The 27,499-nt window shown below is 42.3% G+C and overlaps 3 protein-coding genes across 4 annotated transcripts; 2 read left to right on the top strand and 1 right to left on the bottom strand.

Moving 5' to 3' along the window:
* The first annotated feature begins 287 nt into the window (after window positions 1–287).
* Window positions 288–11,476, top strand: usp4 (ubiquitin specific peptidase 4 (proto-oncogene)). Of its 2 annotated transcripts, XM_026306184.2 has the most exons (22): window positions 288–463; window positions 1,766–1,893; window positions 2,033–2,163; window positions 2,241–2,367; window positions 2,513–2,658; window positions 3,470–3,531; window positions 3,739–3,885; window positions 5,028–5,145; window positions 5,244–5,417; window positions 5,523–5,681; window positions 5,897–6,121; window positions 6,258–6,341; window positions 6,485–6,579; window positions 6,679–6,861; window positions 7,049–7,266; window positions 7,412–7,633; window positions 7,722–7,792; window positions 7,886–8,001; window positions 8,089–8,238; window positions 8,989–9,092; window positions 9,233–9,321; window positions 9,503–11,476. In XM_026306184.2, the coding sequence occupies exons 1-22, from the start codon at window positions 312–314 to the stop codon at window positions 9,623–9,625; spliced, it is 3,024 nt and encodes a 1,007-aa protein (XP_026161969.1). In that variant the 5' UTR covers window positions 288–311; the 3' UTR covers window positions 9,626–11,476. The 2 variants fall into 2 exon arrangements, with proteins under 2 accessions (XP_026161969.1, XP_026161970.1); XM_026306185.2 differs by lacking the exons at window positions 6,679–6,861; window positions 7,049–7,266; window positions 7,412–7,633; ... (4 more) ...; window positions 9,233–9,321; window positions 9,503–11,476 and having other exon boundaries at window positions 292–463; window positions 6,258–6,388; window positions 6,485–6,561.
* A 410-nt stretch (window positions 11,477–11,886) lies between these two features.
* gpx1b (glutathione peroxidase 1b) lies at window positions 11,887–13,720 on the bottom strand. Its single transcript, XM_026307917.2, has 2 exons — window positions 13,443–13,720; window positions 11,887–12,599 (listed from the first exon to the last, which is right to left on the bottom strand). The coding sequence occupies exons 1-2, from the start codon at window positions 13,656–13,658 to the stop codon at window positions 12,249–12,251; spliced, it is 567 nt and encodes a 188-aa protein (XP_026163702.1). The 5' UTR covers window positions 13,659–13,720; the 3' UTR covers window positions 11,887–12,248.
* A 1,015-nt stretch (window positions 13,721–14,735) lies between these two features.
* Window positions 14,736–26,118, top strand: fancd2 (FA complementation group D2). The gene is made up of 42 exons (XM_026308076.1): window positions 14,736–15,198; window positions 16,237–16,371; window positions 16,472–16,539; window positions 16,629–16,735; window positions 16,872–16,932; window positions 17,058–17,110; window positions 17,207–17,285; window positions 17,465–17,589; window positions 17,667–17,754; window positions 17,853–17,957; window positions 18,075–18,175; window positions 18,310–18,421; window positions 18,510–18,545; window positions 18,651–18,797; window positions 18,949–19,083; window positions 19,205–19,336; window positions 19,452–19,559; window positions 19,660–19,769; window positions 19,862–19,916; window positions 20,179–20,372; window positions 20,467–20,610; window positions 20,725–20,825; window positions 20,924–21,039; window positions 21,138–21,246; window positions 21,345–21,443; window positions 21,667–21,761; window positions 21,844–21,999; window positions 22,070–22,186; window positions 22,391–22,519; window positions 22,602–22,720; window positions 22,853–22,963; window positions 23,110–23,240; window positions 23,326–23,425; window positions 23,640–23,762; window positions 23,998–24,091; window positions 24,284–24,355; window positions 24,603–24,641; window positions 24,734–24,808; window positions 25,011–25,085; window positions 25,300–25,446; window positions 25,525–25,641; window positions 25,844–26,118. The coding sequence occupies exons 1-42, from the start codon at window positions 15,141–15,143 to the stop codon at window positions 25,922–25,924; spliced, it is 4,359 nt and encodes a 1,452-aa protein (XP_026163861.1). The 5' UTR covers window positions 14,736–15,140; the 3' UTR covers window positions 25,925–26,118.
* Window positions 26,119–27,499: the final 1,381 nt, after the last annotated feature.

Consider the following 27,499-nt stretch of genomic DNA (forward strand, 5'->3'; position numbering starts at 1 on the left):
CTTGAGAAAAAAAGTCATGACAGTTAATTTCACTAATAATTCAGTGAGGATTCAGATTATCACTTTGCATTAAGTGCCGAGGTTTGCTGATGCCTTGATTTCATAGCAATGCATGGGTGGTTCTGTAAAGAAGTTCTGTTGGTACCCTGCTGCTCAAGGACCCTTCGACATTTAGCATCTGGCTTTGAGACAGACTGGTCCCGGTGCAGCAGCAGGTCTCGCAGACTGAGCTAAGACCGTAGAGGAAGAACGTTTCCGTGAGCAGCGCGCCTCTTCCCTCTGCGCGTTCACGGTACCGGCACACTCACTGCATGATGGCCGAGGGAGGCGGACCCGAGTCGGGTGGTGCGGCAGACTCTGACTCGGAGCCGGTAGCCGCACAGATGCCAACCCCTTCAACTGAAAGTCAAAAACAGACAATCGGCTCACTTCTGAAAACACTTTTAAGAAAAGGCGACGAATGGTAAGAGGCGGAAACGACCAACGTTCCCCGGGTGTTGCGGCTAACTTAGCACTAGCTTGCTAAAGTTAGCTAGAGGGAAACAGGAAATGCTAACACGCTAAAACATGATAACACACCAATGGTTCCGAGCCTGAAATCGAAAGCTGCTGTGCTAACATCACTCGTATGTTTAACAACTTAGCAGGCTAACTGCTAACCAGCCCGACGCTAACCTAGGGCTTTTCTGTTACGTGTTGGTGCCCGTAGTATCGGCTGGAAACGCTGGTCGTCATCAACACGTTTAGCTCAGTGGCTCGTTAGCTTAGTACAGAAACGATACTTAAACCTGTTTAGTGAGAAGTTAGCTAGCGTTGGCTAGTGAGGAGGCTAATCGGTCTTTGGAACAGGCCCTGGATTCAGACTCAGATGTTCCTCCTGCCAGTCAAACCGGCTCTTTGCCGGATGAGTAGTGATCAGGAAATGGGCTCGATGACAGGGATGTTAGCAATGTCACTGCCAGCGCGTAGAGACATGCTGGTTTGACTTAATGCGCTGGAAACCTGTTTAATGTAACGTTATTTCTGACGATAAAGACCATCCAGGCCTGGAATAAAATCCAACAATATTTACATATGTTAAAAAAAACAACAACACATGGACAAATAGATACTGCAGCATAGATCTGTCCTATGTGGGTTTCAGTTGACATGAAGGGAAGAACGGGCCACAGTAATTAGCTATGTCTGTCAGCTGACATGTTCAAATAGTTGTTGAAATCAGTCAGGTGCTGCTTAGAGTCTGTCATGATACAATAGTTAAAAATGAACCACCGTCTCCTTATGTGCCACACGCAGACTAATGGAAATCAACCTCAGGTTAAAGGGCAAAGATCATAAACTTTAACTGAGAGACACCTCCTGTTTGATGTTGTTGTCTAAATGCTAATAGCAGTTACAGAAAGCATCGTTCTATGACCCTACATCTTACTATGTGAATAATTACTAACAAGCCTATTAACTAAAGGAGATCCTCGCTTGGGATGAGATTAAGTCGAACAAGCTTGCTGTTACTATATCTGAAAATGCCAAGGCAGTTTGGTGTGGCATAATGTTCTGGGTTGTCAAATGTCCTGTGTCTCTTCAAAGCCCATGAAATGATTTTTTGTCTTTGGACCCTTTACTATCCTTACATGATATCCAGTAATGATTCAGGACACAAATAAATTGTTTATTAAATATAAATGTTAAGGTTTCAGGAGGAACGGTGAAGCTTCTTTCAGAGTGTGACATATTTCTCATCCACTGTTACCAACTGTTTTTTCAGGTATCTAATAGACAGCCGGTGGTTTAAACAGTGGAAGAAGTATGTTGGATTTGACAGCTGGGACATGTACAATGTTGGGGAACGTAGCCTCTATCCAGGACCAATTGATAACTCTGGGCTTTTCTCAGGTAAAATTGTCATTTTTAAAGAAACATCTGTTGGATGTTAATTTTGGTTGCTTTTGAGAACAGCACAAATTCTGCATAGAGATTTAAATAGCTGTTTTTTCAGCCTGTAGTCACCACTTTGTGTTTGTTTTCCTTAAAGACCAGGAGACCCAGGTCCTGAAAGATCACCTTATAGATGAGCTGGACTATGTTCTTGTGCCCACTGAGGCATGGAATAAGCTTGTCAGCTGGTACAGCTGTTTGGAGGGCCAGAAACCCATCGTCAGGAAGGTGATGCTGTTGAAAACGTTTTTCATTTCAACCCTTCACATATAGTACATGCTCCTAAATGTTTTCTTGTTCTCTAGGTTGTTGAACATGGCATGTTTGTCAAGCACTGTAAGGTGGAGGTCTATCTGTTGGAGCTCAACTTGTGTGAGAATGACAACATGGACAACATAGTCACACGTCATTTCAGTAAAGCTGACACCATAGGTGAGTCTTGCATGGAGAATATCCAGAAATCCAACTGGTTCTACAATTTAAATATCTACACAGTGTTTGTCATTAAATGGGTTTTTAATGCAAAAACATGAAGGAAAAATTATAAGCAAGTCTTTGCAAATTCACGTTTTTCCAGATACCATCGAGAAGGAGATGAGGACGCTGTTCAATATCCCATCAGAGAAGGAGACCCGGCTCTGGAATAAATACATGAGCAACACCTACGAGCAGCTGAATAAGCCAGACAGCACAGTACAGGATGCTGGTCTCTTTCAGGGGCAGGTACTGTAGATCTGTGTTATTCAAATAACCTTCGGGTAATGATAGGCACCCTTTTCTTCTTTTGAAGAACAGTAACAGCCCAGTAACACAATGGGACTCATTGTGCATGCACAATAAATTTACAGGCATTGTACAAAGCAAAATGAACATCTACAGCTCTAAAGTGACACAATACACTAGTCCTGTGATAAAATCTATCTGAAGCTTATAATGTGCAGTTCTCATGGAGACTGTCAGATAGCTCAGGCTAAGGCTCTGCTGTAAGGCAGTTTTTAGTGGTGTATTGTAAAAATAATGGTGATAATATTTGGTGTCCCCTTTACATATATGGAGGCTTGGTTGAATTCGGTAAGGAGAAACACAGCTTACCACATAATACAAAGGTACCATATATCGGTTTATCTAAAAAAGATGTGTGATGCCAACCTTTTATATTGTGTAGTCAGGAGCAGAAAAGATAAGGATGTGATATAATCTGCATTTACTAAAGCAACTATGTTATCCCATGTCTGTCCTGGCTGTAAATTAGAGGTCAGTATAAACAAAGTTTGAAAAGTTTCACGCGATTTATCAAGCAAACAATGAAACTGCAAAGATCTCCAATACTAGAAGTCCAGCAAACCTTGAGATCTCCGCCTCCGCCACTGCCCCTTATATCTCAAATGTCCCACACTTCAGAACCAGGAGCCCAGATGGCACTTAATGTGTCATCAATGATGCGACGTTCTCTTATCGATTAAAATGAAATGAAATTCAACCTTGGGATATGATAGTTGCCAGCTTGGCTCTCATTCAGCTCATTTTGCCACAGGTGCTTGTGATTGAGCGCAAGAATGAGGACGGCACATGGCCCAGACAAGCCTCCCATGCCAAGTAAGTAAATGCTGTGTTGTTTTTGTTTTTCAGGGTGGGAAATAAAAGTGGTAATCTAGAATAGAGTTTAGGGCAATTTAATTTCTCTTCAGGGATCAGTAAAGTTTGTTATTTTAAATGTATGTCCAAATTTACACAACACTGAAGTGTGACTTTAATTTGTAGAGATGTGTTGTTCTGAAACAGGCTGTTACTTTTGCTCATCAGATCCAGTACAACTCCATCCAGGAATTTCACTACCTCCCCAAAACTGTCCTCGAGCTCATCAGCGAGTGTCTCCTCAACAGTAACCAACGGCGACAGCAGCTGTAGCCCTGGATACACACTCAACAACAGCTCCTCTTCCGGCAACAGGCAGGAGAACCTTTCTCTGATATACTGTATATTTCTCCCCTCGTGCACAGAGCACTGCCCTTTACCTCCCCTGGGTGTTTATAGTCTGTTTGTGTGGAACAGAACTGGCAGGCTTTGGTTTTCCGTTACAGTTTACAGTAGTAGGTAACCTAACTTCATGTTCTTTGTGGCCACCACTTCCTCAGTTTCAAGCTATCTCCAAAGGCTAATCTAACAATGTGTCTTCCAGAGTGATAGTGCACGTCAGTTCCTATTTCAAAGCTTACTGATATCAGATACATTAGGTTGCTGTATGAAAATAGTTTTAATGGGTGACAAACACATAATGAAAGACAAGTGTTACTGTAGCGTGGCAGCATGAATCCATTATAATGCTTATTGGAAAAGCATTAATGTGCTTTAGGTGCTTGCATTTTATTGCTGTTTTATTGTCTAAAAGATTAATAGCGTTGTGGAGGCATCGATGAGCTGTTTTGTGTAAATGTGCAGTTTAATTAGAAGAGAGTATAGTTAATATAGTATAGTTTATTTAGAACATGTGGCTACATCCATACCTTACACTGTATTCAACCTCCTGCACATTGCTGAGACTGCAGACTGATTATGTTATGCCTTCCTTGAATAGAAAATCTAGTAATGACAGAAACCTGTGCTCACATTAAATCTGAGCATAAGGTTTGTCACACTACTGCTGTGTCCAAGCACAGGGCATTAAATTCTGATTAGAAATAAGATGTTACTGCAGAAATTACATTTGAATTCATTGCTGACTTGGTGAAATGGCTGCAGTCTAAGTAGAAAAGTCTACAGGTCTACATCCACTACTGAAACTCAAATGTAAAATAAATGACAAATCTATCTGAATTTGCATAAGTTAAAGACTCATCATTTGCTTAGATAAAATACTTATTTGTTTTTTAATGTGTTATGGGAAGGATTTGCCTGATTGTCTGTTTTATAAGTGAGAGCACGAGTGTTGTCTTGAGGAGAAGTGATCTCACTAAGTGTTAATGGGGCATTTTGTTAGTGTCACTGGTATTTTATCTATGAAGCACATTTTCCATGTTTTAGCCTACGCCTAAAATGTTTGCTTCATCGCCGTACATGGCGGCTTATCAGTAACAGATCTACTCTGCCAACAGACTGGGTGGCTACAGTTCATACGGCTCCTCCTACAACTACAGAGAGTCACAGTCACAGCCTGGCCTGTGTGGGCTCAGTAATCTGGGCAACACATGCTTCATGAACTCTGCCCTCCAGGTAGGAAAAAAATAATGCTACAATTCCAACTTCAATTCAGAGAAAGTTATGTTTTAACGTCTTATTTTCAAATAATGTTTTTTCTCCTCTATTTTTAGTGCCTGAGCAATGCATCTCCACTCACAGAGTACTTCCTCAATGATCAATATGAAGCAGAGATTAACCGAGAGAATCCGCTGGGAATGAGAGGCGAGATCGCAGAGGCCTATGCCGACCTAGTAAAGCAGATGTGGCAGAGCCGCAGCAGCTATGTGGCCCCACGTACCTTCAAGGTGCGTTGTGTCAAACAAGCCGATCTTAAGAGAATGGATGCTAAATGAAACTTATTCAATTTAATTTCACAACTACAAAGTTAATAATGTCTCCTTTGGTTTCAGACCCAGGTTGGACGCTTTGCCCCCCAGTTTTCGGGCTACCAGCAGCAGGACTCGCAAGAGCTTTTAGCCTTCCTGCTGGATGGGCTGCATGAAGATCTGAACCGTGTCAAGAAGAAGCCTTATCTGGCCCTGAGGGATGCAGAGGGTCGTCCGGACGAGGTAGTGCGCATATATATATATAAATTGTGTGATACCTGTGTACGTTTTAATTATAATAATTACTGAAACTTTAGAGGCTCAGTCTGATGATGCAGTAACGGTACTACCACATAGCAACATAGCAAAGTGTCTGAGCTTTTGTTCTGCACACTCCCCTCCCTTTCTAATGAATTTTTAAAAATGCATCTATTGAAAGTTTCCATGTGTAATTGCAGATTGTTGCCAAGGAAGCCTGGACAAACCACCGCTTGCGCAATGACTCTATTATAGTTGATATTTTCCATGGCCTCTTCAAATCCACACTGGTGTGCCCAGAGTGCTCCAAGGTGTCTGTAACCTTTGACCCATTCTGCTACCTCACACTGCCTCTGCCCATGAAGAAGGACCGTACCATGGAGGTCTTCCTGGTGCGATCTGACCCACACTCTAGACCCACACAGGTGAGTTGGAGTTCAGCTCCAGGTTTATTGTTGTAGACTAGAACAATTACAGATAAATGAATAATAATCAACCTATACTACCTCTAATGCTGGAGTTCCCATTTTGTAATGTAAGATTTTTTTCTTTGTTCGACAGTATCGAGTGGTAGTTCCCAAAATGGGTGCAGTGGCAGACCTGTGCAGCGCCGTTTCCAAACTCTGTGGAATCTCTCCAGAAAATGTTAGAACTTAATCCTTTCACACCACTAGAATGAAGTCAAGAAAGAAGTCAAGTGTTCTGTATACTTCCACCTTTACATTTTATGTCTCAAGTTAAAATAAAAAATATCTTGTGCTCACTTTACAAATCACTTTCCTTCCTAGATGGTGGTGACAGATGTTTACAATCATAGATTCCATAAAATCTACAGACGGGATGACGGCCTCAACCAAATCATGGAAAAGGATGACATCTTTGTGTAAGTCTTGTTAACGACTATGATCTTCAGGTGATGTCGGTTGCTTTTTAACGCTGGGTGTCTGAAAGTGTTTGAAAGTGAATGTGGTGCTTTTTGCAGGTATGAGGTACAGGAGGAGGACAGCGAGAGGATGAGCCTACCTGTATATTTCAGGGAGCGGCACTCCAAGCATGCTGGAAGCTCCACTAGCACCATGCTGTTTGGCCAGCCTTTACTCATCACCGTGCCCAGACACAACCTCATAGCAGACGCTCTGTATGACAGGATCCTAGAGCGGATTGGGTAAGAACCTACTGTGTGATAGTTAGGAAGGAAACTGCATATAGAGCCAGTATGTGCTGAAAGCATGGCAGTAAAAACATACAGGCTTAGATATGAGTTAGAATGAACAAATTATTGAAATGGCAAGTATAATTTACACAGTGGATAATATCTCACAGACTAACTAATCTTTTGCTCTGTGTTGCAGACGCTATGTAAAACACACCCCGAGCCCTAATAGTGAAAGCAGGGCCACCGCCTCTGCCAGCTGCAGCCAGGCCCCTGAATGTTCCACATCATCTTGTCTCAATGCCAGCCTGGGTGGCTGTGGAAGCCCCTTGTCAGACGGGGCCTCCTGGAGTGCCAGCTCCAGTAATGGCAGCAATCACTCAGGGACCTGCAATGAAACCAATGGGCTATATGATGGTACGTGGCTGATGTTATCTGTCGTGAAGTGTAAATGGACGTTGCTCAGGGAGCTGTTGCCGATCAGGACATTTCTTATACTGATTTGTAAAATGGAGCCATGAAAATAAGTGATAAAATTTCATGGTTGTCTGCATCTGCTCAGGTGAAGAGGAGGCCATGGACCACCAGGTGAGTCCAGAGGCAGAGAATGGCCAGTCTGAAGAGGATGAAGAGGAGACTTCTGATTTGGAGAATGGGTCCAAAGGAGACCCAGCCAAGCTGTGCTCCTCGCCAGCCAAGCTCTTCACTTTCAGCATAGTGAACTCCTACGGAACAGCCAACATCGGCACCTTGCCATTTGACGGAAATGTCCTTAAACTTAACCGTGAGTGTTAAGCTTTTAAACTTAGCATTCAGGGTTGTGTTTTTCAAACTTACCTTTTGTCAACACCCCCCCCCCCTTCTCTCTGCAGCACATTCCACAGTGGCAATCGACTGGGATACAGATTCAAAGAAACTGTGTTATGATGAACAGGAAGCAGAGGTCAGTAGGTTCATGTTTTTGTCAGACAGTGCTGTGACAGAATCTGCAAACATTGCTTATATATATATATATATGTATAAATGTTGTGTGTAGGCCTATGACAAGCATGAGAGCATGCTCCAGCCCCAGAAAAAGAAAGCCACCGTGGCTCTGAGAGAATGCATCGAGCTCTTTACGACCATGGAGACACTTGGAGAACACGACCCATGGTAAAGGCTCTTAACTTCAGCCTAGTTCAGCGTCAGATCTCACTTTTTACCGCCGTTGTCCTATAAACCAGATTTCTTTCTGTGCAGGTATTGTCCCACGTGTAAGAAACACCAACAGGCCACAAAAAAGTTTGACTTGTGGTCACTGCCTCGCATTTTGGTAGTTCACCTAAAGCGTTTTTCCTACAACCGATGTTGGAGGGACAAGCTGGACACTGTGGTGGACTTTCCCATCAGGTATGGAGGCAGGATTTGTCACCATGAGCATACAGAAACTCTACTGTCAGTCTGCTGATGTTTCCAGTAGGACTAAGGCAAAACAGAAAAATGCTACTGAGTAAATAAACTGTCCAAATGTGTCGGGTATTGTTAAAACGGTGAATATTTCTAAATGTAAATGCACTTCCTGTGACAAGATGAGCACATTTAATTCAGTTTGAGAAAGGAACAGAAAGACACACAGCAGTATCAGTGGGACTGTTACACCAGAGGGAGCTGTGGCCCGAAACTCACCGACAAACGTCTTTTATGAGGAGATATTTATTGTACTTTGAAGAAATGGACTCGTGACCCACAGAACTGATACCACACTCCAGAGAACAATTAGCCCTGTGTTCTTTGCCTGTTGATGTTACATAACCACTCTTGTCACTCATTAAGCCTTTTTTCAGTTGCCACAGTATAGATTTTCCTGTGTTTTGAAATGGAGAAGCTAACTTCCCTCACTGTCTGCAGCACCTCTGTTGAGAAACTTGATCCGCTAGAAACCAGGAAGCAAAAAAAAAAAAAAAAAAAACCGCTACTGGCATCCTGCTTTAAAAACGCTGACTCATGCTTACCAAGGGCAGCTTAGACATGGGCCCATTTGTTGTCTCCTACATTTCAGTGTGACTCATAAGCGGTCCAGTGTTTATCTCTTCTATCTGTAAGATTTGAAGGTCAGTGTGGTGCTAATACAGTTTCCCCCCCTTGTATGTTCTGTGTCAGGGATCTGAACATGTCAGAGTTTGTGTGTGACCCTAAGGCTGGCCCTTACATATATGACCTCATTGCCGTATCAAACCACTATGGAGGAATGGGAGGAGGACACTGTAAGTCACTGTTATTATTATCAGCTTACACTTTTCAGTTGGTGATGAAACTGGTTTCTGCTGTTTTGACATGGCAAAGTGCCTCATACGTTCTGAGCTGTGGGCTCACTGTCTTTAACACTGCTCCTTCTGGCCAACAGACACAGCTTATGGCAAAAACAAAATGGATGGAAAGTGGTATTACTTCGATGACAGCAGTGTCTCTTCTGCCTCAGAGGACCAGATCGTGGTGAGTTTTGACCCTTTATGAATCTTTGAAATCTGCAGTGGGCACCCTCAGAGATGTGATTTATCTAATGGATGCAATGAATGATATTTAATAAAGAAGGCCGCTGCCTTGTTGGCTGTCAGTCCCTGGTGTCAGGTGTCTGTGTTTCTGGGGTAATCCTATCCCTGTCTGTTCCTTGCAGACTAAAGCAGCCTACGTGCTGTTCTATCAGCGCAGAGACGAGGAAGCCCCCTCCAAACCTCAGCCTTCAGCTTCGCTGGGAGGAGCCCCTGAAACGGCCGACGACCATATGGACACAAACTGAGGAGTCCTGACGTGAAGCGATACGCACTGAAACGCATATGGCAAATAGAGACACTTGGACACACACACAAAGCTACTTTAGTGACAGAGGACTCCCCAGACTTAACATTATTAACCCCGCCTTTCCCGTATTTTTATTTGATTACTGTCTGGTATGTTGTCACCTGCAGCCAACAGCCTTGTCAGAGCAGTGACCTGAGAGACTTCTTCCCTGCAGCGGGTGGCCTACTGATTTTTGAACTTAGTTTGCTAGTCTGGAACTAAGAGGAATATAAATGGATATAGATCCTCTCACTGGATGAACAGATTGTTAGAAGTGCCCTGAAATGTGTAGATGTTAAACAAATATTTCTGTTGCCCTCAACAACAGTCAGAAATATTAAAAAAAAAAGCCAAATGCACATCTTGTTTCAACCAAAGCAATCCCAGGTATTTATGATCAAATGTACCGACTATAAAGGTGTTAGCAGGATTCTGACATTGTGCCAAGACTTATCTCCGATGATCTTGCTGTGCGAAGGTAAACACAAAATCTGAAAGTCTGATGTGCACACAGACGAGAACGTAGAACCCTGAACTTAAGTCAGAGTGGACTACTGATGGGGATCCTGCTGCTGCAGACTAATCTAAATCTAAACCACAGAGGGCCTGTCTCAGTAGAAGGTTTTAACACCCGGGTCTTGACATGAGTTTTGGCAGAAGTTGTTTTGCCCTTGATCAGTTATCACTTTTTGTTCTTTGACACACAGCATGGGCTCTCCTGTCTCTCAGAACCTAAAATCATAAGAGGAGTTTTACCCTAACAGATTTTTATTTCCCTTTTTTGTAATCACAATGCAAACGCGGCCTTTTGATCCTGCAACCTGACTAAGAAGGAGGCACTTTGAATTCTCTGCGTACATTATCTACCTGTTCTGGTGTATCTATACATGACAAAATTGTATGGTTTGGCCTTAGCATTAAGGGTGATGGTCTGTCATACACTTCAGATCATTTTAATGTGTCTTTTAAGCATATTTTGACTGCTGCCTGATTGGTCCTCTAGCTCACCTGCAACAGCTTGTCCTTATTAGTCTTGTACATTAATGCAGATCTGTATTGAAATAGCAATGTTATTTGATATCTTCAAAGCACACTGAGTGAAGCAAAATAAACTAGTATAAAAGTGGTGCTTTATTCATGAAACTTGAACTTGCTCCTAGTCAAGAGGAACATGTCAACGTGTGTCATCAGATGCATCTTACCTGCGTATTTGGCCAGTTGTTTTCCTGCCAGTGATCTTAGGACACTACTCAGCTATTTTAAGTGAAATGTATATGAAGTGTCTCTGGTGTCAGTATAACAAAGTAATCCCTTTGTTTTGTTTCATAGACACAAAATTATGCCAGCAAGCAGAGAACATTTACTTCAACTCTTCAGATGGCAATACTGAATCTACTCCCATGAATCTTGTTCTGTGGCTTAAACTCTGGACGTTGTTGCACAAATAGCATGTTGATTTGTCAGGCCTCCATCACCCACGTGGCTGGTTGGTCCCGCCATCCTGCCGCTAAGAGACGACCACCTAAATATAATCGTTAATGCCTATGACTAGAAAAGCTTTACATCATATCTGTGAAACTAGATACTAAGTTGAAAACAAAATTCAGTTACATGCAGCAAATCTTTTCTCCCCCCTAAGTCATGACAGCAATTCAAACTCAAAAATAACCGGAGGTGTAAATAATCACACTATTTTAAATAAGTGTGTAAATTCTTGTCCTCATATTTATCTTATTGCCAATATCTGCAGTATTTGTTTTTAACTGAGAAATATTTAAATTCAAAGTACAATAAAGACTGGAAGCTTCAACAAGGTGCTTGGTTTGGACTACTTGTTCCCACGGAAAATAAGAGCAGCCTTCAGTTTAGTATCAGTTAGGAATTGTCTGTGTATTGCAAAACCATATCTATGTGCTGACGATACAACCTTAATTACATGCCATTTATGCTGACGGGTTGCAATATGACCTGTGATCTGTAGTGAGGTACAGGCAGTAATCACAGTGCAGCTGTGTGCAAGCCTATGATTTGACTTACTAACCTTTTTGTCTGGTTGGAAGTGTGTAACAGGGCCAGTGTACAAGGTTGAAGGATGCAGTTTGAATTTAGCTTTCGTCCTTGAGTTTAGAACGAACAGTTCATCCAAACTGTCAGTGTTGACGTCAAAACTTGTTTGGATGAAATGATGTAAACTTAAAATAATTCATTCAGAGCCAGTCAAATATTTGAGAAATGCATTTATTGCTCATTTCAATACATCAGACCACGGCAGTGCTGTACGTGCACCCAATGAAGCTGAGACGTTCACCCTTTTACATTTCATCAGGCACCCTCCTTACGGCTTGGTTTCGGAGGACACCTTCATGTAGTAAAAGAAAAGGGAACACAGTCATTGTGCACAAGAGAGCACAGCTGGTCTGGAAAAGCGTCGTACACCATCTGCAGAAGCTCTGGAGGGAGAATAAAGCACAAAGTGTTTATCTAGATAAACTGAAGGTTACACACGTTGGCATAGTGCTGGAAGGATAGTTAGTGCAAGTGGATGCTGCAGGACGGTTGAACAACATTTTAGAGGCCGTTCCTTAGTTTGCCTGGTTGAGGAGCTTCTTGATGTCTCCCTCGATGTCGCTGGTGAGGAACCTCCTGCTGTAACGCTTGAACGGCACTCCGTCAGGCCCGATGAGGAACTTCTCAAAGTTCCAGGACACGTCGTTCCTGCAGACTGGGCTCCAGATGATGAACTTTGGGTCGGTCATCAGGGCGGCCGGCTCGTCGCTGGGGAATGGGAGCTTTTCCCTCAGGAACGCAAACAAAGGGTGAGCATCTTTCCCGTTCACATCCACCTTCTCCAGGAGCTGAAACTTTGGCTCAAAGCCATTTCCAGGACGGACATACTTCAGAGACACAAGGATTTCTTCATTCTTGCAGTTCTCCTGAATGGGTAGATTATAGAGTTAAGTCCTGTTGTATATATAAAAAAAAAAAAAAAAAGCATTGTCTCAAATTTGCAACAAAGTTTTAATTAATGGTAAATACCTATGACCAGGTGGGAAGCAGACATTGAATTCATTATTAAAATGTTGACTGTTGTGATTGTCCCTGGAAACACTTTAGTCAGTTATTACACTCTGGGGTGCAGCACTTACAGGAGACTGGCCCCGTAGACAAGACTGGCCCTGCAGTCCAGCTTCACAATTACAGCACAGGCTTTTCTTGTTCGTAACAATAGAAAGTAATGACAGAAATGATTTGATGCTTTACTGATTCATAATCTGATGACTAATCCATTCTGGTGCTCAAATCACTCCTGTCCCCACTGACAGTTCCACTTCCTTCTTTCAATAAGAAGCAGGTTTGCCTGTGAACTCAGCTCATAAGTATCTTTTTGTTATTGTGTGTGTGTGTGTGTTAATAACAGGCGAGGGGCTCCAGTCATATACACAAGGGACATGTTAATGTTTTAAAAAAAAAAAAAAAAAAAAAAAAGTGCAAACCACCCACCTCAGTTTCCTCTTTCCTCATTGCTGCGAACTGCTCACAGCAGCTATCACTTTCATGAGCTACTATTAGTCCTGAATTTAAGGTGCACATTTCATATTTCACCATAAGTCTAGTTCATTAAATCCATTACCATCTGTTGCATAAATAGTTATCACAGTTAATATGAATTTTCCTCATTTTAAATTCCAATATCAGAAGCACAATAATAAACCAAGTAGGCCCCTAAAAAAGGAACCAAAGAGCACATGTCGGAGAAATGACGCTGATCTCCCCACCTGATGGCCGAACTGGTTGCAGGGCACTCCCAGTATCACAAGCCCCTTGCTGGCGTAGCGGTCGTGGAGCTCGTTCATCTGGGTGTAATCCCTGGTGGTCGTTCCTCAGAGAGACGCCACATTCTCAATGAGGACCACTTTGCCCTGCAGGGAGGAGAAACTAAACGTTTCTCCTGTTAACAGTTTGGCGGTGAGCTCGTAAAACTTCCGGGCCATTGTCAGGTGTCGCTTCAGGTGTGAGCGTCAGTCTGAGTCCTTCGGGGTCCGGAGACCAGCTTTAAAACATGACCAAAGAGCGTGTATTACTTAGCTGGCAAGATAGTTCACACCCAGGAGCCTGCGGGACGCCCAGTATGAAGCTCCAGTGCGCCATGGCATTAATTCAACATGAGAGCGCAAAGATAATAAAGGTATGTTCAATAGACATTTAAACATTTGAGTTTCTGAAGGGAATAATCTTTTATTTTGAATATTTTTCACTCGGTATTTTTTGTTGTTTGACTTTAATTTTGTTAATAATTTAAATGTTTGTCTCTGTCGCATAAATTCAAAGGCCCTGGACACCCACAGAGAAGATATAGGTTATTTAACTAACGAGCCTTTTCAAAGCTGAAGCACATTTTGACTGGTCAAAGCAGGAAAAGCCCAATAACATTAATGGTTATGATATTATGATAATGATATTATTGCTTATTGCTGCTTAGCTTTGTGATATCTCTCTCTGTGTTGCACCTGTTAACAGTGTTAGATTCATTAGGTTCATTATTCTCACTGGTAAATAACATCACAGCCTATGTCAACATGTAGTTTCCAGATTAGAAAGATACTTGATACTTTATTTTTTTTAATACGTTAGGTCTTTAAATAGCCATCTCTGGTTGGCCCTGCCACCGGCGGGGCATTTGCAAATATTATAATTAATTTAACTCCAGAATTTGTATTTTATACATGTCATTATTGTATTAGTCTAATTTACTATTTTTTACTTTATACCTCACAGCTTGAGTCATTTTATTAATTCCACTGTCTGCAAATAAACTTGTTTTAAATGTTTTAGAGTCGCTGCTTCTAACACACGTAGTCTTTTACAATGAAATTGGGTCGATAAAGAGCAAAGCGGTTCGCAAGGCGAAGGCGGACGCAGGAAGAACTGAAACATCTCGATAACTTGTTTACTCTTCGATGTTGTTGCGCAGACACTAACGTCTCTGGGGTTGCACCTGTTTTCGTACACGGCGTATCCCGGAGAGGAGAGTCTTAGCCCCGCCCCGTGTTTACAGCCCGTATGACATATTCTGTAGTTATCAGTCGGACTCTCTTGGACAGTTTTAACTGTATTTCATCGCAAGCATACGGGTATTTATTTGTAGTCCGGTAGTTTCCGCCCCGTTGCTAAAATAAACTACAGGAAGAGGATGTGACGTCGGTGACGGAAAAAGCATATTGGCGCGGGAAGTTTGTTTTGTCATTTTTACTTGTGACCGTCGTCAGTTTTGTCGTTATTCAGCAAAACGACACAACCTCGGTGTCAACCTGCATATTTAGCTACTCTACATACTTACGTTACGTTTGGCGTCACAGTTGGTGGACGTGGTTTTTACGTCTTTTTGTGTGAAAGGTTCCGAGTCCAGTTCGCCGCTACCTAAAGCGACCTCAGCTTGTTTGTTGCTGTGGCTGCCGAACCGGCCACTTTCTAACATGATGCGCAAGAAGCGTCGCACATCTGCGGACACAGGAAGAGAAGCGCCGACCGCCAGTAAGTTACACTTTACCGTAACGTCACAGTAACGTCTATAGGCGCACGGCCTGTTTCCCACTGTACTCTCAGTATAGACATTGTATATATAATGTATGTGACTATATATAATGTATGTGACTATATATAATGTATGTAACTATATACAATGTATAATCTCTTCATTGACCACTGATACACTGACGAACATCGACCGATATTTTGTTTTGCTATGGCCGATAAGCAGGGCCGATTATTTGAGGCCGATTTTTCATTTTAGGGAGATAAACTATGTGACATTTGTTTAGTGGTTTAACTGTTAAATCAGACACATACATTCAAGGAGTGTTTCAATTCAAGTTGCTTCCCTGCCTTCTCATCTGAACAGAACATTAGAAGTAATTAGGGCTGCAGCTATCGATCATTTTTGGAGTCGAGTATTCTACTGAATATCTCAGTGATAGTAATTAAATGAATACTCAAGGCAAAGAATTTGCAAAGAGACCAACACAGACACTCTGGTGGAGTTACTTAGGTTTTTTTTGTTGTTGTTTTTTAGTTTTCCTGAGTCTGGTTTTGTTTTTAACCTTATGGTCCACTTACGAGTCACAGTAAAACATGAAAATTCTTAACCATAACATTTTTAATTTTTTTGTGTGCACAATGTACATCAGCAATCTAAATGGACCAAAAAGAGACATTAGATAAAACTGTCAATGGCAATGTCAGAAAATGAGCAGCTTCAAACGTGTGATTTGCAGTCTGGACTGTGGAGCAGTGAACATCTCCTGCTTTGACTAGAAGCATCTGAATACTCGCTAAAGTCGCTAAGTTGGCAGCAGTGTGCCTCCCAGCTCTGTGCTGCTGGGGCACGTCAGTCACGTGGTCTGTAGAAATTGGCTGCCCACAAGTGCCTGAACAAAAATCAGCCTAAACACTCCAGCGCCGGCCGATTGTTTAAAAACTGCAAATATCAGCCCAATACACCAGCTGATGTATCGGTCAACCTCTACAGCTGTATCTGAGAAACCTGCTGTTTTGAAAATCTTCTCTCCACAGAGGCAAAGAGGAGCCGCAGCACTGTTCGCCATCCTAAGGAAGCTGCTGCAGAAGAGACCAGTCAGAGTGTATTTGCTGTGTTTCTCAGAGAGGCAGGTGTCACTTTGAAACAAGGTGGCGCGTCCAATGAGATCGGTAAACATCCTAAATTCAGGTGTAGCAGGACAGTACCCCACAGTATCAGTATCCTTGTTCCCACTTCAGCTTTTTCTGATTTTTCCTTTTCCCCCTTCAGCTGTGGACCAAGTCGTTTTCCAAAAAAGGATCCAGCAACAATTACAGAAGAGTCCCAGGTACCCTGGGGTAAGCATCCGCCTCATCCTTAGACACATAAATAAAATCAACACACATGGCATGAGACAGTTGTAGTTCACTGATATTTCATGGTTCAGGTTATACAGGAATTCATCGCAGGATTGGAGACTCATATGGAGGATCCTGAGAGGTTTAGGAACTGCCTCCTTCCATGTGTTCCACACTTGTCTGATGGAGACGCCTGGTAACAGCTACTAAAACACAAAGTGCCATAGACGTTACTTCGAGCTGCTCTTCAATTTATAGAAGTCGCAGCTACGAGCCTGACTAAGTGGATGTCAGGGGTTTAACATACTGACTTGTTTTCCCGTCTGTTGTAGTTCTGTCAGCACTTTCCAGGAAAGTCTGTTCCGCATGTTGTTGGGGATTGAGATGCTGCAGGTAAGATTTTTTTTTTTTTTTTTTTGACAGCTGTTATCACACATGCAAATGAGTATTGTGCGAAATCTGTACATATACAGGCGTATCTCCCACAAATCCTGAATATGCTTTTCTCTTTGACACAGACTCTCGTCATTAACACCTTACTCGAGAAACTTCCTGAATTTATGTTGGATGGGTCAGTTTTTAATATGAGTTCACATTCTAGCATTTCCATGATTTTTTTCCTCCCGTTTTATTTTTCTAAATGTCATCTTGTTCTATTCCCTCACAGCACTGGGGATGGAGGACTCAGTATTCCACGCATAATTATTAACCAGCTCAAATGGCTTGACAGGATTGTAGACAGCAAGGTAGTCATTTCTGTGCTGATAGGTTTGGTTACTTGTTCAGCTGAAAGTTTTAAGGTGTTTGTTTTTCCTCATCTGTTCAACTATAGGGCTCTAACCGTGTTTTTCTTCTTCATCTAATTTCTAACCAGCAACGTCTTATTTTCTGCTGCCCTGTTTTCGGGCCTGTTCTGTATTTGCAGGAGTTGGCAGCTAAGCTCATGGAGCTGGTGTCAGTGGCACCTGTGGATGTTCAGCGGGACATCATCACCAGTCTGCCAGAGATATTGGAAGACTCCCAGCACAATGACGTAGCCGGCGAACTCAAGTATGGACAGTAAATGTCCACTCTGGATCTGTGGTTCATGTTGTGTGTCTGAGGTTTCTCATCACTGTTCTCTGTAGCTCTTTACTCCAGGAGAACACTCAGTTGACTGTCCCCATTCTGGATGCCCTCTCTAGTCTTAGCCTCAGTGCCTCATTACTGACCGAGGTAGTACGAACACACACACACGTGTGACTGTGCTTATTGTTTGTGAAATAATAAAGGACTATTGTATGTTATATGTCTGTTGCTGTCTGTTACCTCAGGTTCGTGGAGCAGTCATGTCCACGCTGGCTGCTGTGAAACTGGAGGACCTGCCTGTGATGGTGAAGTTCATCTTTCACTCCGTCTCAGCCTCTGATGCATATGAGGTTAGATCTCGTGTTCACAGCGTGTTACATTTAAAATGCATAATAAAGTAACTGCGCTAATTCTTACACCTTTATCTTCAAAATCAAGCAACATGGTGTGTGTTTTCCTGTCTGTAGGTGGTGCATAATATTCGTAAGAAGCTGGAACTGGAGCAGTGTGTTCTTCCTCCAGTGCTGCAGGCCTCACAGAGCCGCATGAAGAGCAAAGGGGCAGCAGTGTAAGACGACGCTGGTTCCAGTTCAGTCACAACTAGTCAATGCGTGTAGCCAGGAACTTATTTTAAAGCAGATCAGTACTTTCTTTATATTATATTTCTGGTCATTTAAAGTAATTGTTGTGGTTTTGGAGCAGGTCCGCGTCCACACCAGCACCCTGCAGCAGCCAGGACAGCGTTGCATTGGTATTAGATGCCATCAAGTCTGCAGTGCGATTCCAGAAAACTATTTCTGAGGCTTGGCTCAAGGTGGAAGATTTATTTTTATTTTAAGTCCTCTTGCTTTTGACCTCTTTATATCTTTATTGCTTATTTAGGTTTTTCTGTTTTCCAACAGGCAATAGAGTCTGTGGATGAAGCGGATGACCATAAGGTGAATGTCACGTCATTGTCTTTTTTTTTTTATTTATGCATTATATCTGTGTGAATGTGACTGATTTGACTGTTTATGCTTTTCTGAACTACTGTGTCCTTTCAGGTAATAGATCTGCTGGTGCTGTTCATCCTCCACTCCACAAACGCCAACCAGAGCCGCCGGGGGGCAGAGAGGGTGCTGAAGCTCAAAGTGCGGACTGGACTGATCCAGGAGGCTCTGCTACAGAAGACCTTCAGGGACTATTCTCAGGTGGGTCAGTCTGCAGGCATGCAAACTTAAAGAGTTTGTATAAACAAGGGAGCACAGTGGAATATTTTGTTTTGTGCTGACTGTAATTCTTTTATTATTAATAATTCAATAGATATTTATTTGTATTTATTTTATTATCACTTTATTGTAGGTCATGCGAGGGTATTTCTCCTCTATCCTGGCTTTGGCTCAGTGTTTGTTGCGCTCCCCTGACCCTTGTGTGGTGCCTTTTGGTGGACACATGTACAGACATTCATTCACTGTGTTTGATTCATACTGCCAGCAGGTGGGTTCAGGCCAGACTCATGTGCATAAGCATTTTGTGTTTTTTTGTTTTATTTATATATATATATATATATATATGTGTGTGCACTGAAGTAATTTCTGTCCCATGTCATGTTTCACAGGAGGTGGTGGGCTCTTTAGTGACCCATGTGTGCAGTGGTGTGGGCGGTGAGGTTGACATGGCTCTGGAGCTGCTCTGTGGCCTGGTTACAGAAAAACCCTCAGAAATGGCTGTCTATGCTGTTTTTGTCAAGGTAAGCATGTGATTCAACTATCTGCTATTATACGAACTGGAAACACCTTGAAACAATTTGTTATCGTGTTATTGTGTTTGCTTTATGATGTGACTGAGGATTGTACTTGATACAGGGAATCCTGGACTACATGGACAACCTCACGCCCCAGCAGATCCGCAGACTCTTCCACCTCCTGAGCAGACTGGCTTTTGGACGGCAGCAGCAAGGGTCTCACATCCAGGTGCAGTCACACATTTCAGCATGTTCACATGTTTTCCACCTCTTCTTTGTCATCTTTCACACACTGACAGTAGCTCTCATTTGTTTCTTCCCCCCCTCAGGACGACATGCACATCGTGATCCGCAAACAGCTCTCCAGCACCGTGCCCAAGTACAAGCGTATTGGCATCATTGGTGCTGTCATGGTTATAGGCAGCATGGGGGCTTGTAGGTGAGGGTTATGTTTCATAGCCAAGCAGCATTTATCATATTTATTCTTTGATTTTTCTCTGTGTGCTGATCACCCTCTCTGGCCCCATCCAGGCCTAAAGCGAAGGAGACCCAGACTGAGTCGTTACCCTCAGAGACATTCAGACAGGTACATATTAGCCATTACAACAGTTACAGCCAACAGTGTGACTCTAGCATAAACATTTTAGTCTGTGGGGTTTCTTTTTTTGTATTTATAGGGATAAAAGAAGTACTTTATTAATCTGGACCATAGAAAACAATATATGTGTATTTTAATTTATTTTGTTTGTGTGTTGAAAACAGCTAAAATTCTGACTACAGTCCACAGTTACAGTTCATTTTTTGTTTTTTTGTTGTAAAAACATTTACGTGTGTTTGGCTTGTTACAGGTGACAGGCCTGTTGGAGCTGGTGAAGTCGAGCAGTGAAAGCTCACCTGAGGCTGCTGCTCTGTACTACGATGAACTGGCCAATCTGATCCTGAGCTCTACCCTGGACCCACCGGTGCAGGAACAGATTGCACAGAGTGTCCTCAGTGACTTTCAGAATGACTTTGTGGTGGATGTGGGGCCGGAAATAACAGGGTTAGTGATGGACGGCAGCATTTATTCTCGTCATAGTGAGAATTATTCATTCCTATAGCTTGTGCCATTATTCACTCCTGCCTGCGTGTCTTAGGTCCTTGCCCTTCCCAGCCCGCGTGATGTACAACCTGGAGGAGGATGAGAGTCAGGCATGCATTGCCATCAACCTGCTGCCTCTGCTGGCCACAGACATCCAGAGCAAAGCAGAGCAGCAGAGTCAAAGCAAGAAGGCAGACAAGTCAGTCATGCCACTCCCCCTTTAACCAGTTGGGATGTATGACCACAGAATAATTGAATCAATGGTGTTTTCACCTGCAATATAGTCAGTTTTACAATTTCATGTTTTGTGCAGGCGAGTGTCTGCTCTCTGCCTGTCTCCATTTTTTCGCCTCCTGAGACTGTGTGAGGAGAAGCAACATCAGGGAGACCTTGAGGAGATCGACGGTCTGCTGGGTGAGGAAGAGGAAGTTCAAACTCTTCCGTGTTGTTCTCTTTCCTGTGTCTGCAAAGTCATTTACGTCTGTGTGTCTGTTTCATTTGCTGCACGGCAGGCTGCCCTCTGATCCTAACAGACATGGATGTAGTAGAGAAAATAGAGAGCCTGTCAAAAACCGAGAGGGAGTTCCTCTGTTCTTTGCTCTTTCACGCCATCAACTGGTTCAGAGAGGTAACTGCATTATGTTGGCAAATAGACTGATTTGGACGAAGCTTTTCTTAAAAGTAGATGTGTGACTAAAACCGTGTCTTACTCCTGCTGTGTGGTAGGTCATTAATGCATTTTGTAAGCAAACGGAGATTGAGATGAAGATTAAAGTGCTGACCCGTCTGCAGAACATCACCTACCTTCACACCTTGCTGGAAAAGGCTTTGGCTGGTGTGTTTTTATTCTTTCAGTTTTCAGTGAAGCCCCGTGGTGTCAATTCGACTGATGGTCAATGAAATTATATGCCCTTTCTTTACTTTACATTTCAGCAACACCTGGCTTTGTTCCACCTATTGCTAACTTTGATGGAGAAAGCGTAGAAGGAGTTTCACTAAGCACCATCGCGCCTGTGAACAAGGCGAAGAAAGGTAACCACGCATCACAGAGGATATTTATTCTGTTTTTGTGTGGATGAAACCAAACACTCTAAATAAAGCATCAGTAATAAAGCATCAGTAATAAAGCATCAGTAATAAAGCATCAGTAATAAAGCATCAGTAATAAAGCTTCAGTAATAAAGCATCAGTAATAAAGCATCAGTAATAAAGCATTAGCATTTGTGTGAATATCTAACTCTCATATGTTGTTTAGATGGTGCAGGGAGGAAGAGGAAAGCCCCTGGTAAGAATTCCTCAGAAAGCATCTCTCAGCTTGAGGAGGTGACTGAGGCAGATGAAACTCAGCAGGTAAACCTCAGCCCCACATTCATCTTTTTTAATGTGAACAAGCTAAAGAACAAGCAAAAATTGATTCTGCTTGTGCTAATAGGATCAGCCGGAGAAGGAAAAAGAAAAGGACGTCCGGCAAGGGGTCAGTCTGGGGTCCTACAGACAGTTTTTCAGGGAACTGGACGTAGAGGTGCTGAGTGTGCTGCAGTGTGGCTTGCTCTCCCGCACACTGCTAGACTCTGAACTTCAAACCAAGGTAAGGGAAGCAACACAAACTCAGTTATATAGTTATATACGTACCTCCTTAATATTCTCTCCTGATTAAGGAGCGGGAGGAGGTTGTGCTGGGTCCTGCTGAGCTGGTCTTCCTACTGGAAGACATGCTTCGCAAACTGGAGTTCAGCCTCACAGCTGGCCCTGCCAAGAGAGCCCCGTTCCTGAAGGTACAGAAAGAAGCTAACTATAATGAAAAAATAGAGTGAGAGCTCAAGTGATAAACACGGATCAGAACTTTTGATTTAACGTTGCATGTTTGTGGCATTTGCACAAAGAATTTGTGAATTTTTGAGAGTTAATTTATTTATAACTTTATAAAGCAGTAATTCATATTATACATATTGATAGAATATATTTTTTTCTCTGTGCAGGGAAGGAGTGACAAAAGTGTGGGCTTCTCACACCTACAACAAAGGAGCTCTAAGGATATTGCTTCCTGCTGTGTCCAGCTGCTGCCTGCCCTTTGCTCACACCTGGAAAACAGCCACAACTATTTTCAAGTACAAAATCCCACAAACATGAGTTCAGAGAGAAAGAAACATCTCCATCCCCATCCTAACTGCATGATGTGTGTTTTCACAGACACTGCTGTCTGAGAACAACGGTGTTGTGGATGGGCCTGCCACAGATGCTCAGGAGCACCAGCTGATGTCCTCAGTCTACCAGCTGCTCCTGCAGGTCCTCAACGCCTCCTTCAGCTGGTGAGGACGTTCGGCCTCGACGTCATCCAGCTCTGAACTGTGGAGTGGCAGAGCAGTGTTTACTTGGAAATGTGTCTCATTGAGTTTAGCCCCTGATTTGTTGTGTGTCGTTTGTATGTGTGTACCTCTCAGGTCTGGGTTCCGTCAGCCAGCTCAGCGGAGTTTACTGAAGAAAGCTCTGGGAGTTTTGGCTGGACGACTCAAAGAAGGAGGTGCTGAGCTGACGCAGGAGCAGCTGGTAAAGTGAGTAGTGCATGTGGCTCTAAAGGAGAGGACAGAGCTGCTGTGTGTATCATGTGTTTTAATACCAATACAGAACCTCTCAGAACCAGAACTGTTCATTAATGTTTAATTGATGTGTCTTTGCTTTATTTCTTTGTTTTGCTCAGACACAGCTTCGAGTACCTCCTGAACCTGCGCAGCACGATGCCCAATCTCAGCACAGCGCTGTGCCTCTCCCAGCTTCTGTGCACTGTGTCGGAGAGAGGAGGGAACCCTGCTGCTTACAGACAGCAGATTGGTCAGTCTGACATCTTCACCTCATGTAAACCCTCTTATCTCCTGTTCAGCAGACTGTGAAATAATTGGCTGGTTGTTCTTTGAAGCTTCCCTGGCCAAACATTTCTTGAGCCAAAACTGGGTGACGGCCAACGGAGAGAAGGAGCGAGGGAACAAATTTAATGAAGCGCTTCACACTCTTCTAAGGTGCGTTTATATGTCACTAATTAACTTCCTGCACAAAACTTAAAAAAAAAAATGCCTGGAGTTGATAGAAGCAACCAAGATGCAGAAGCCTGTTACACACATGTTGGTTTTGATGTACCCAGAATGTAGAAACCTTTAACAAACATTTTATAGTTTATATGTCTTCTGTCTTTTTGTTTCATGTAGTGTTTGTCTTTTTCCCATCTCTCTGCAGCGTTTACCTGGAGCACGTGGATGATGTTCTGAAGGCAGTGGAGGAAATAGCTGAGGAAGGAATCTCCGAGCTGCTTAAAGTGTCAAAAGATGAGAGCTCAGCATCATGGCCCACTCTCAGCAGGTGGATCCTCACCTCCATCTTTCTTTGTGCTCCAGTATTTTAGAACAGAATGGACATTTGCTTGAGAGTTTGAGATTATTCATAAGTGTCTTTGATTACAGTTAAACTGATCTATGTGCTGCTGCCATCCAGCACAGACATCACAGCTAGTTTTTAATCCCAGTAAATCACAGGCCAAAGAGACATATCATGACTCTGGCTGTCTTTGTTCCATTACTTTCCTTTTTCTCTTCAGGCAGACAGTCCTGGTGTTCTATAAAGTGATGATGGCAGAGCTGGAAAAAGCTGTCAGAAAGATTCCTGCAGGCAAAATCAATGACAGCTCTGAGGTCAGCCACTAGGTGTCGCACTGTACAATGTATTTCCATGGAGTTCAACGTAATCAGATGCACAAAACGATAAGATACTACTCATTCATACTAGTAAACATTTGCAAATACTGATCTGTTGTTAACTTTACCTTTATTTAAAAGTGCAGAATGAGTGTGTTCCTCTAATGGACATGTTTCTTTTTACTTCAGGCTCAGAGTGAGAAGCTGCTGACATGGAACTTGGCTGTCAGAGATTTTCATATCCTGGTGAACTTAGTCAAGGTACATTATCTGCATATTCATTGGCTGTGAATCTACACTGCCTGTGACTGTAACCCAAACTGTGTCCAGCATTTAGTTCACTCTCTGGACAGGTTTTGGGTTTTTCCACTGCAGGTTAAAGTATCATTCAGTCTCATCACTTTCATTTACTGTTCCCAAACCTGTTTAATTTGATTTGATTTGATTTGTGTAATGTTCATTATCTCACCTGCTGTATTTAATTTGATTATTTAATCTGTTGTTACAGGTGTTTGATTCCAGACCAGTGCTGAATGTGTGCCTTAAGGTTGGTCTGCTCCACATGGGACACGTTAGTTCACGTTTTGTTGTGTCTGCTGTGGCTTTGTATTAACTGACTGTAAATGCTGCTATTGGTAGTATGGTCGCCTTTTCCTGGAGTCTTTCCTGAAGCTGGGGATGCCACTACTGGACTTCAGTTTCAAAAGACACAAGGTACGCACGAAGTCTTCTCAACTACAGCCGTCAAATGGCAGTGTGACATTATAATTTACCTTGTCCCTAAGCAAAAACCAATTCACCTAATCCTAATTATATATAGTTTATACTGTATATAGTCTATATAGATATAGTTTACTAAAGTTGTGGTTATTTAGACAAATGGAAATGAATGACTGTGATTTTTATTGTCTTTAAGGAGGATGTCCAGAGTTTGCTGAAGACCTGTCAACTCAGCACCAGGCAGCTCCATTACATGTGTGGACATTCCAAGGTAGAAACCATGTCACACAGTTTCTTTGCTCATTCCCATCTGATGTTTTGTTTTGTTTGTTTTGATTTGACTTTATTTTTGGGAACATCTCTCTGCTGCACTGGTGGCAAATCCACAAGTCTTCGAGTTGCCAACCACAGCTGTTGTGACAGTCTGACATATTAATTCTGAGGTGCTCGTTAACTACGCCATGTCATAATGTGTTGGTGGTCAGATTCACCAGGATACCAGCCTAACCAACCATGTCCCAGCCTTAAAGAAGAGCCTCGAGCTGTTTGTGTACAGGGTGAAGGCCATGCTGTTGCTCAACAACTGCCAGGAGGCATTTTGGATGGGGAACCTGAAGAATCGCAACCTGCAGGTAGGACATTATTGGACTTGTGTTAACGTGCCTCTTTAGAGTGAAGTGCTTACAGCAGTGATATACTGTATGTTTCAGGGTGAAGAGATTCTGTCTCAGAGGTCACAAGGAAGTGAAGATGATGATGATGATGAGGAGGAGGAGGAGGAGGAGCAGGAGGAGCATTCACTGCCTCAGGAACAGTTAGAGGATGAGGTACATCGTCAGAATTAGCTAAGAGTCAAAATATTGACATTAGATGTCAAGTGTGTCTAAAAATGTGACTTTAGAAAATAAATAGTTTTGATTCTGTAACATTTTGATAAGAAAATACTGACAAAACTAGTCATTGGTCAACTGTTAGTGTGCTCCAACAAACCAGTGATCAGCGTCTGACACAGTTTTGCTGTTTTTCTAGGCAAGCGACTGTGGTCGAAGGAAGCAGATCCACAGAGAGGAAGCCATGGATCAGGATGATATTACAGATGACTCTGAGTAACTTTCTCACAGAACAATAAGCTGTTGGCTTTGATTTTTAACTTCTGCATTTGTGTCAGATCTCATTTATGGATCGTCCGTACAAGTTGTGTCTCTTTGACTGCAAATGTATTGAATTCTGTTGCTCAGTGAGCAACGTGCAGATATAGGACCAATAATAGCAATAAATAATCACATTTCTTGTGTTCATATGTATGTTTCAGAAGATACTTGCACATTAAACACACACACACACACATATGGTTTCCTTTTAAACCTTAGAATTTGTTTTCACATGATAAGTGTGTTAAATGTCTTGGATGTTTTTGACAAAATAAAAATCAGCATTGAGTTTTTTTTTTTCTCCTTAATTTAACTTTAATGTAACTAAGTAAAATATCACCCGGGTTAGTATGGGAATGCGTACAACAACAATGGCCAGTGTTGGTACTCTAATCTTGAATCCAATCTGTGATCCCAAATTCTTTAATTTCCCCCTGCAAACTATTCCAAGCAGCTGGAGCAGAAAAATAAAAGCTTCTTTTCTGGGAACGTGTGATGACGTGATGTGTCGTGACACGTGTTGTGATGTGGGATATTTTTCTCTCTTAACCTCACCCCCACCTTAATTCGCTAAATAGCTGTTAACACCATTTTAGGCACAGTAATGAACTGAGATATGTGCGGCTTTCATTTGAACAGTTACAGGCATTTGAAAACACGAGGGGGATGAAAATGACTAGTTCTAGTGTTAATGTTTGAACAGGAAAGCTCATTGATAATAGAAATCCATTTTCGTTGTCGTGGTTACAAACATCAGGAAGGAATTGTGAAATACACTGTAAATCCCAATAATTAAATAGCTTCTATAACTCAGCCTGAGCTCTACAGACAAAGACTCCTGAAGGCATTAGGGAGATGACGAAATTAAAATAACAGCATTACTACACCAGGATATTTGGACATTAAGTCAACATTTGCAAACCGCTCCCTGTCTAAACTATGAATCAAGGACAAACATGGATTGTTGATGTCACAGATGCCACTTTGTGCAGCTTGTTGACACTGTGTTTGTGACTTGTGGCTCTTGATGCATTTGTTGTAAAGCTTCCAGCGTTACCAAGTGTGTTCTGTTCCAAATGTCCCTCATGTCATTTAGGGCGATTCTGTAATTCTGGTTTGTTTTTGTTTTTCTAACTTTCCATGTCAGGCTGATTAAAGTTAAAGTTATCTTTTATTATTTTATCTTCTTTTGTTTTCTGTAAAAATGATCTTTTTTATGCTGTTTCTCTTATGTTTTCTTAAATCAAAGCACTTTGAGTTGCCTTTGTGTATGAAAATGTGCTAAACAAAAATAATGCATTGCCTTATCACAGTTCAAAGAAACAGAGCCACTGAGGGACAACACCAGATATGATACTTTAAGGTCAAATGTATTTTAATATTGAGCCTTGAAAATGACAAAAGTTCTGACATATTCCTACTTGCCCTCAAATTTTGGACTTTGGCTGGACTTTGGACCTTTTACAGTTTTTGTATGTCGTCAGTGGGACAGTCTGAGTCAAATACAGCCTGATACTCCAAAATGTGTGTGTTT

This window comes from Mastacembelus armatus, chromosome 5, assembly GCF_900324485.2.
Source record: "Mastacembelus armatus chromosome 5, fMasArm1.2, whole genome shotgun sequence".
Lineage (NCBI taxonomy): Eukaryota > Metazoa > Chordata > Actinopteri > Synbranchiformes > Mastacembelidae > Mastacembelus > Mastacembelus armatus.

Coding starts and splice junctions, on each gene's coding strand:
- usp4 (XM_026306184.2), top strand. CDS start 312: ATGATGGCCGAGGGAGGCGGACCCGAGTCGGGTGGTGCGGCAGACTCT. Junction 5,418..5,522: donor TGGCCCCACGTACCTTCAAG/GTGCGTTGTGTC, acceptor CTTTGGTTTCAG/ACCCAGGTTGGACGCTTTGC. Junction 9,093..9,232: donor AGGAATGGGAGGAGGACACT/GTAAGTCACTGT, acceptor TCTGGCCAACAG/ACACAGCTTATGGCAAAAAC.
- fancd2 (XM_026308076.1), top strand. CDS start 15,141: ATGATGCGCAAGAAGCGTCGCACATCTGCGGACACAGGAAGAGAAGCG. Junction 17,111..17,206: donor CCTGAATTTATGTTGGATGG/GTCAGTTTTTAA, acceptor ATTCCCTCACAG/CACTGGGGATGGAGGACTCA. Junction 20,611..20,724: donor CAAAGCAAGAAGGCAGACAA/GTCAGTCATGCC, acceptor TGTTTTGTGCAG/GCGAGTGTCTGCTCTCTGCC.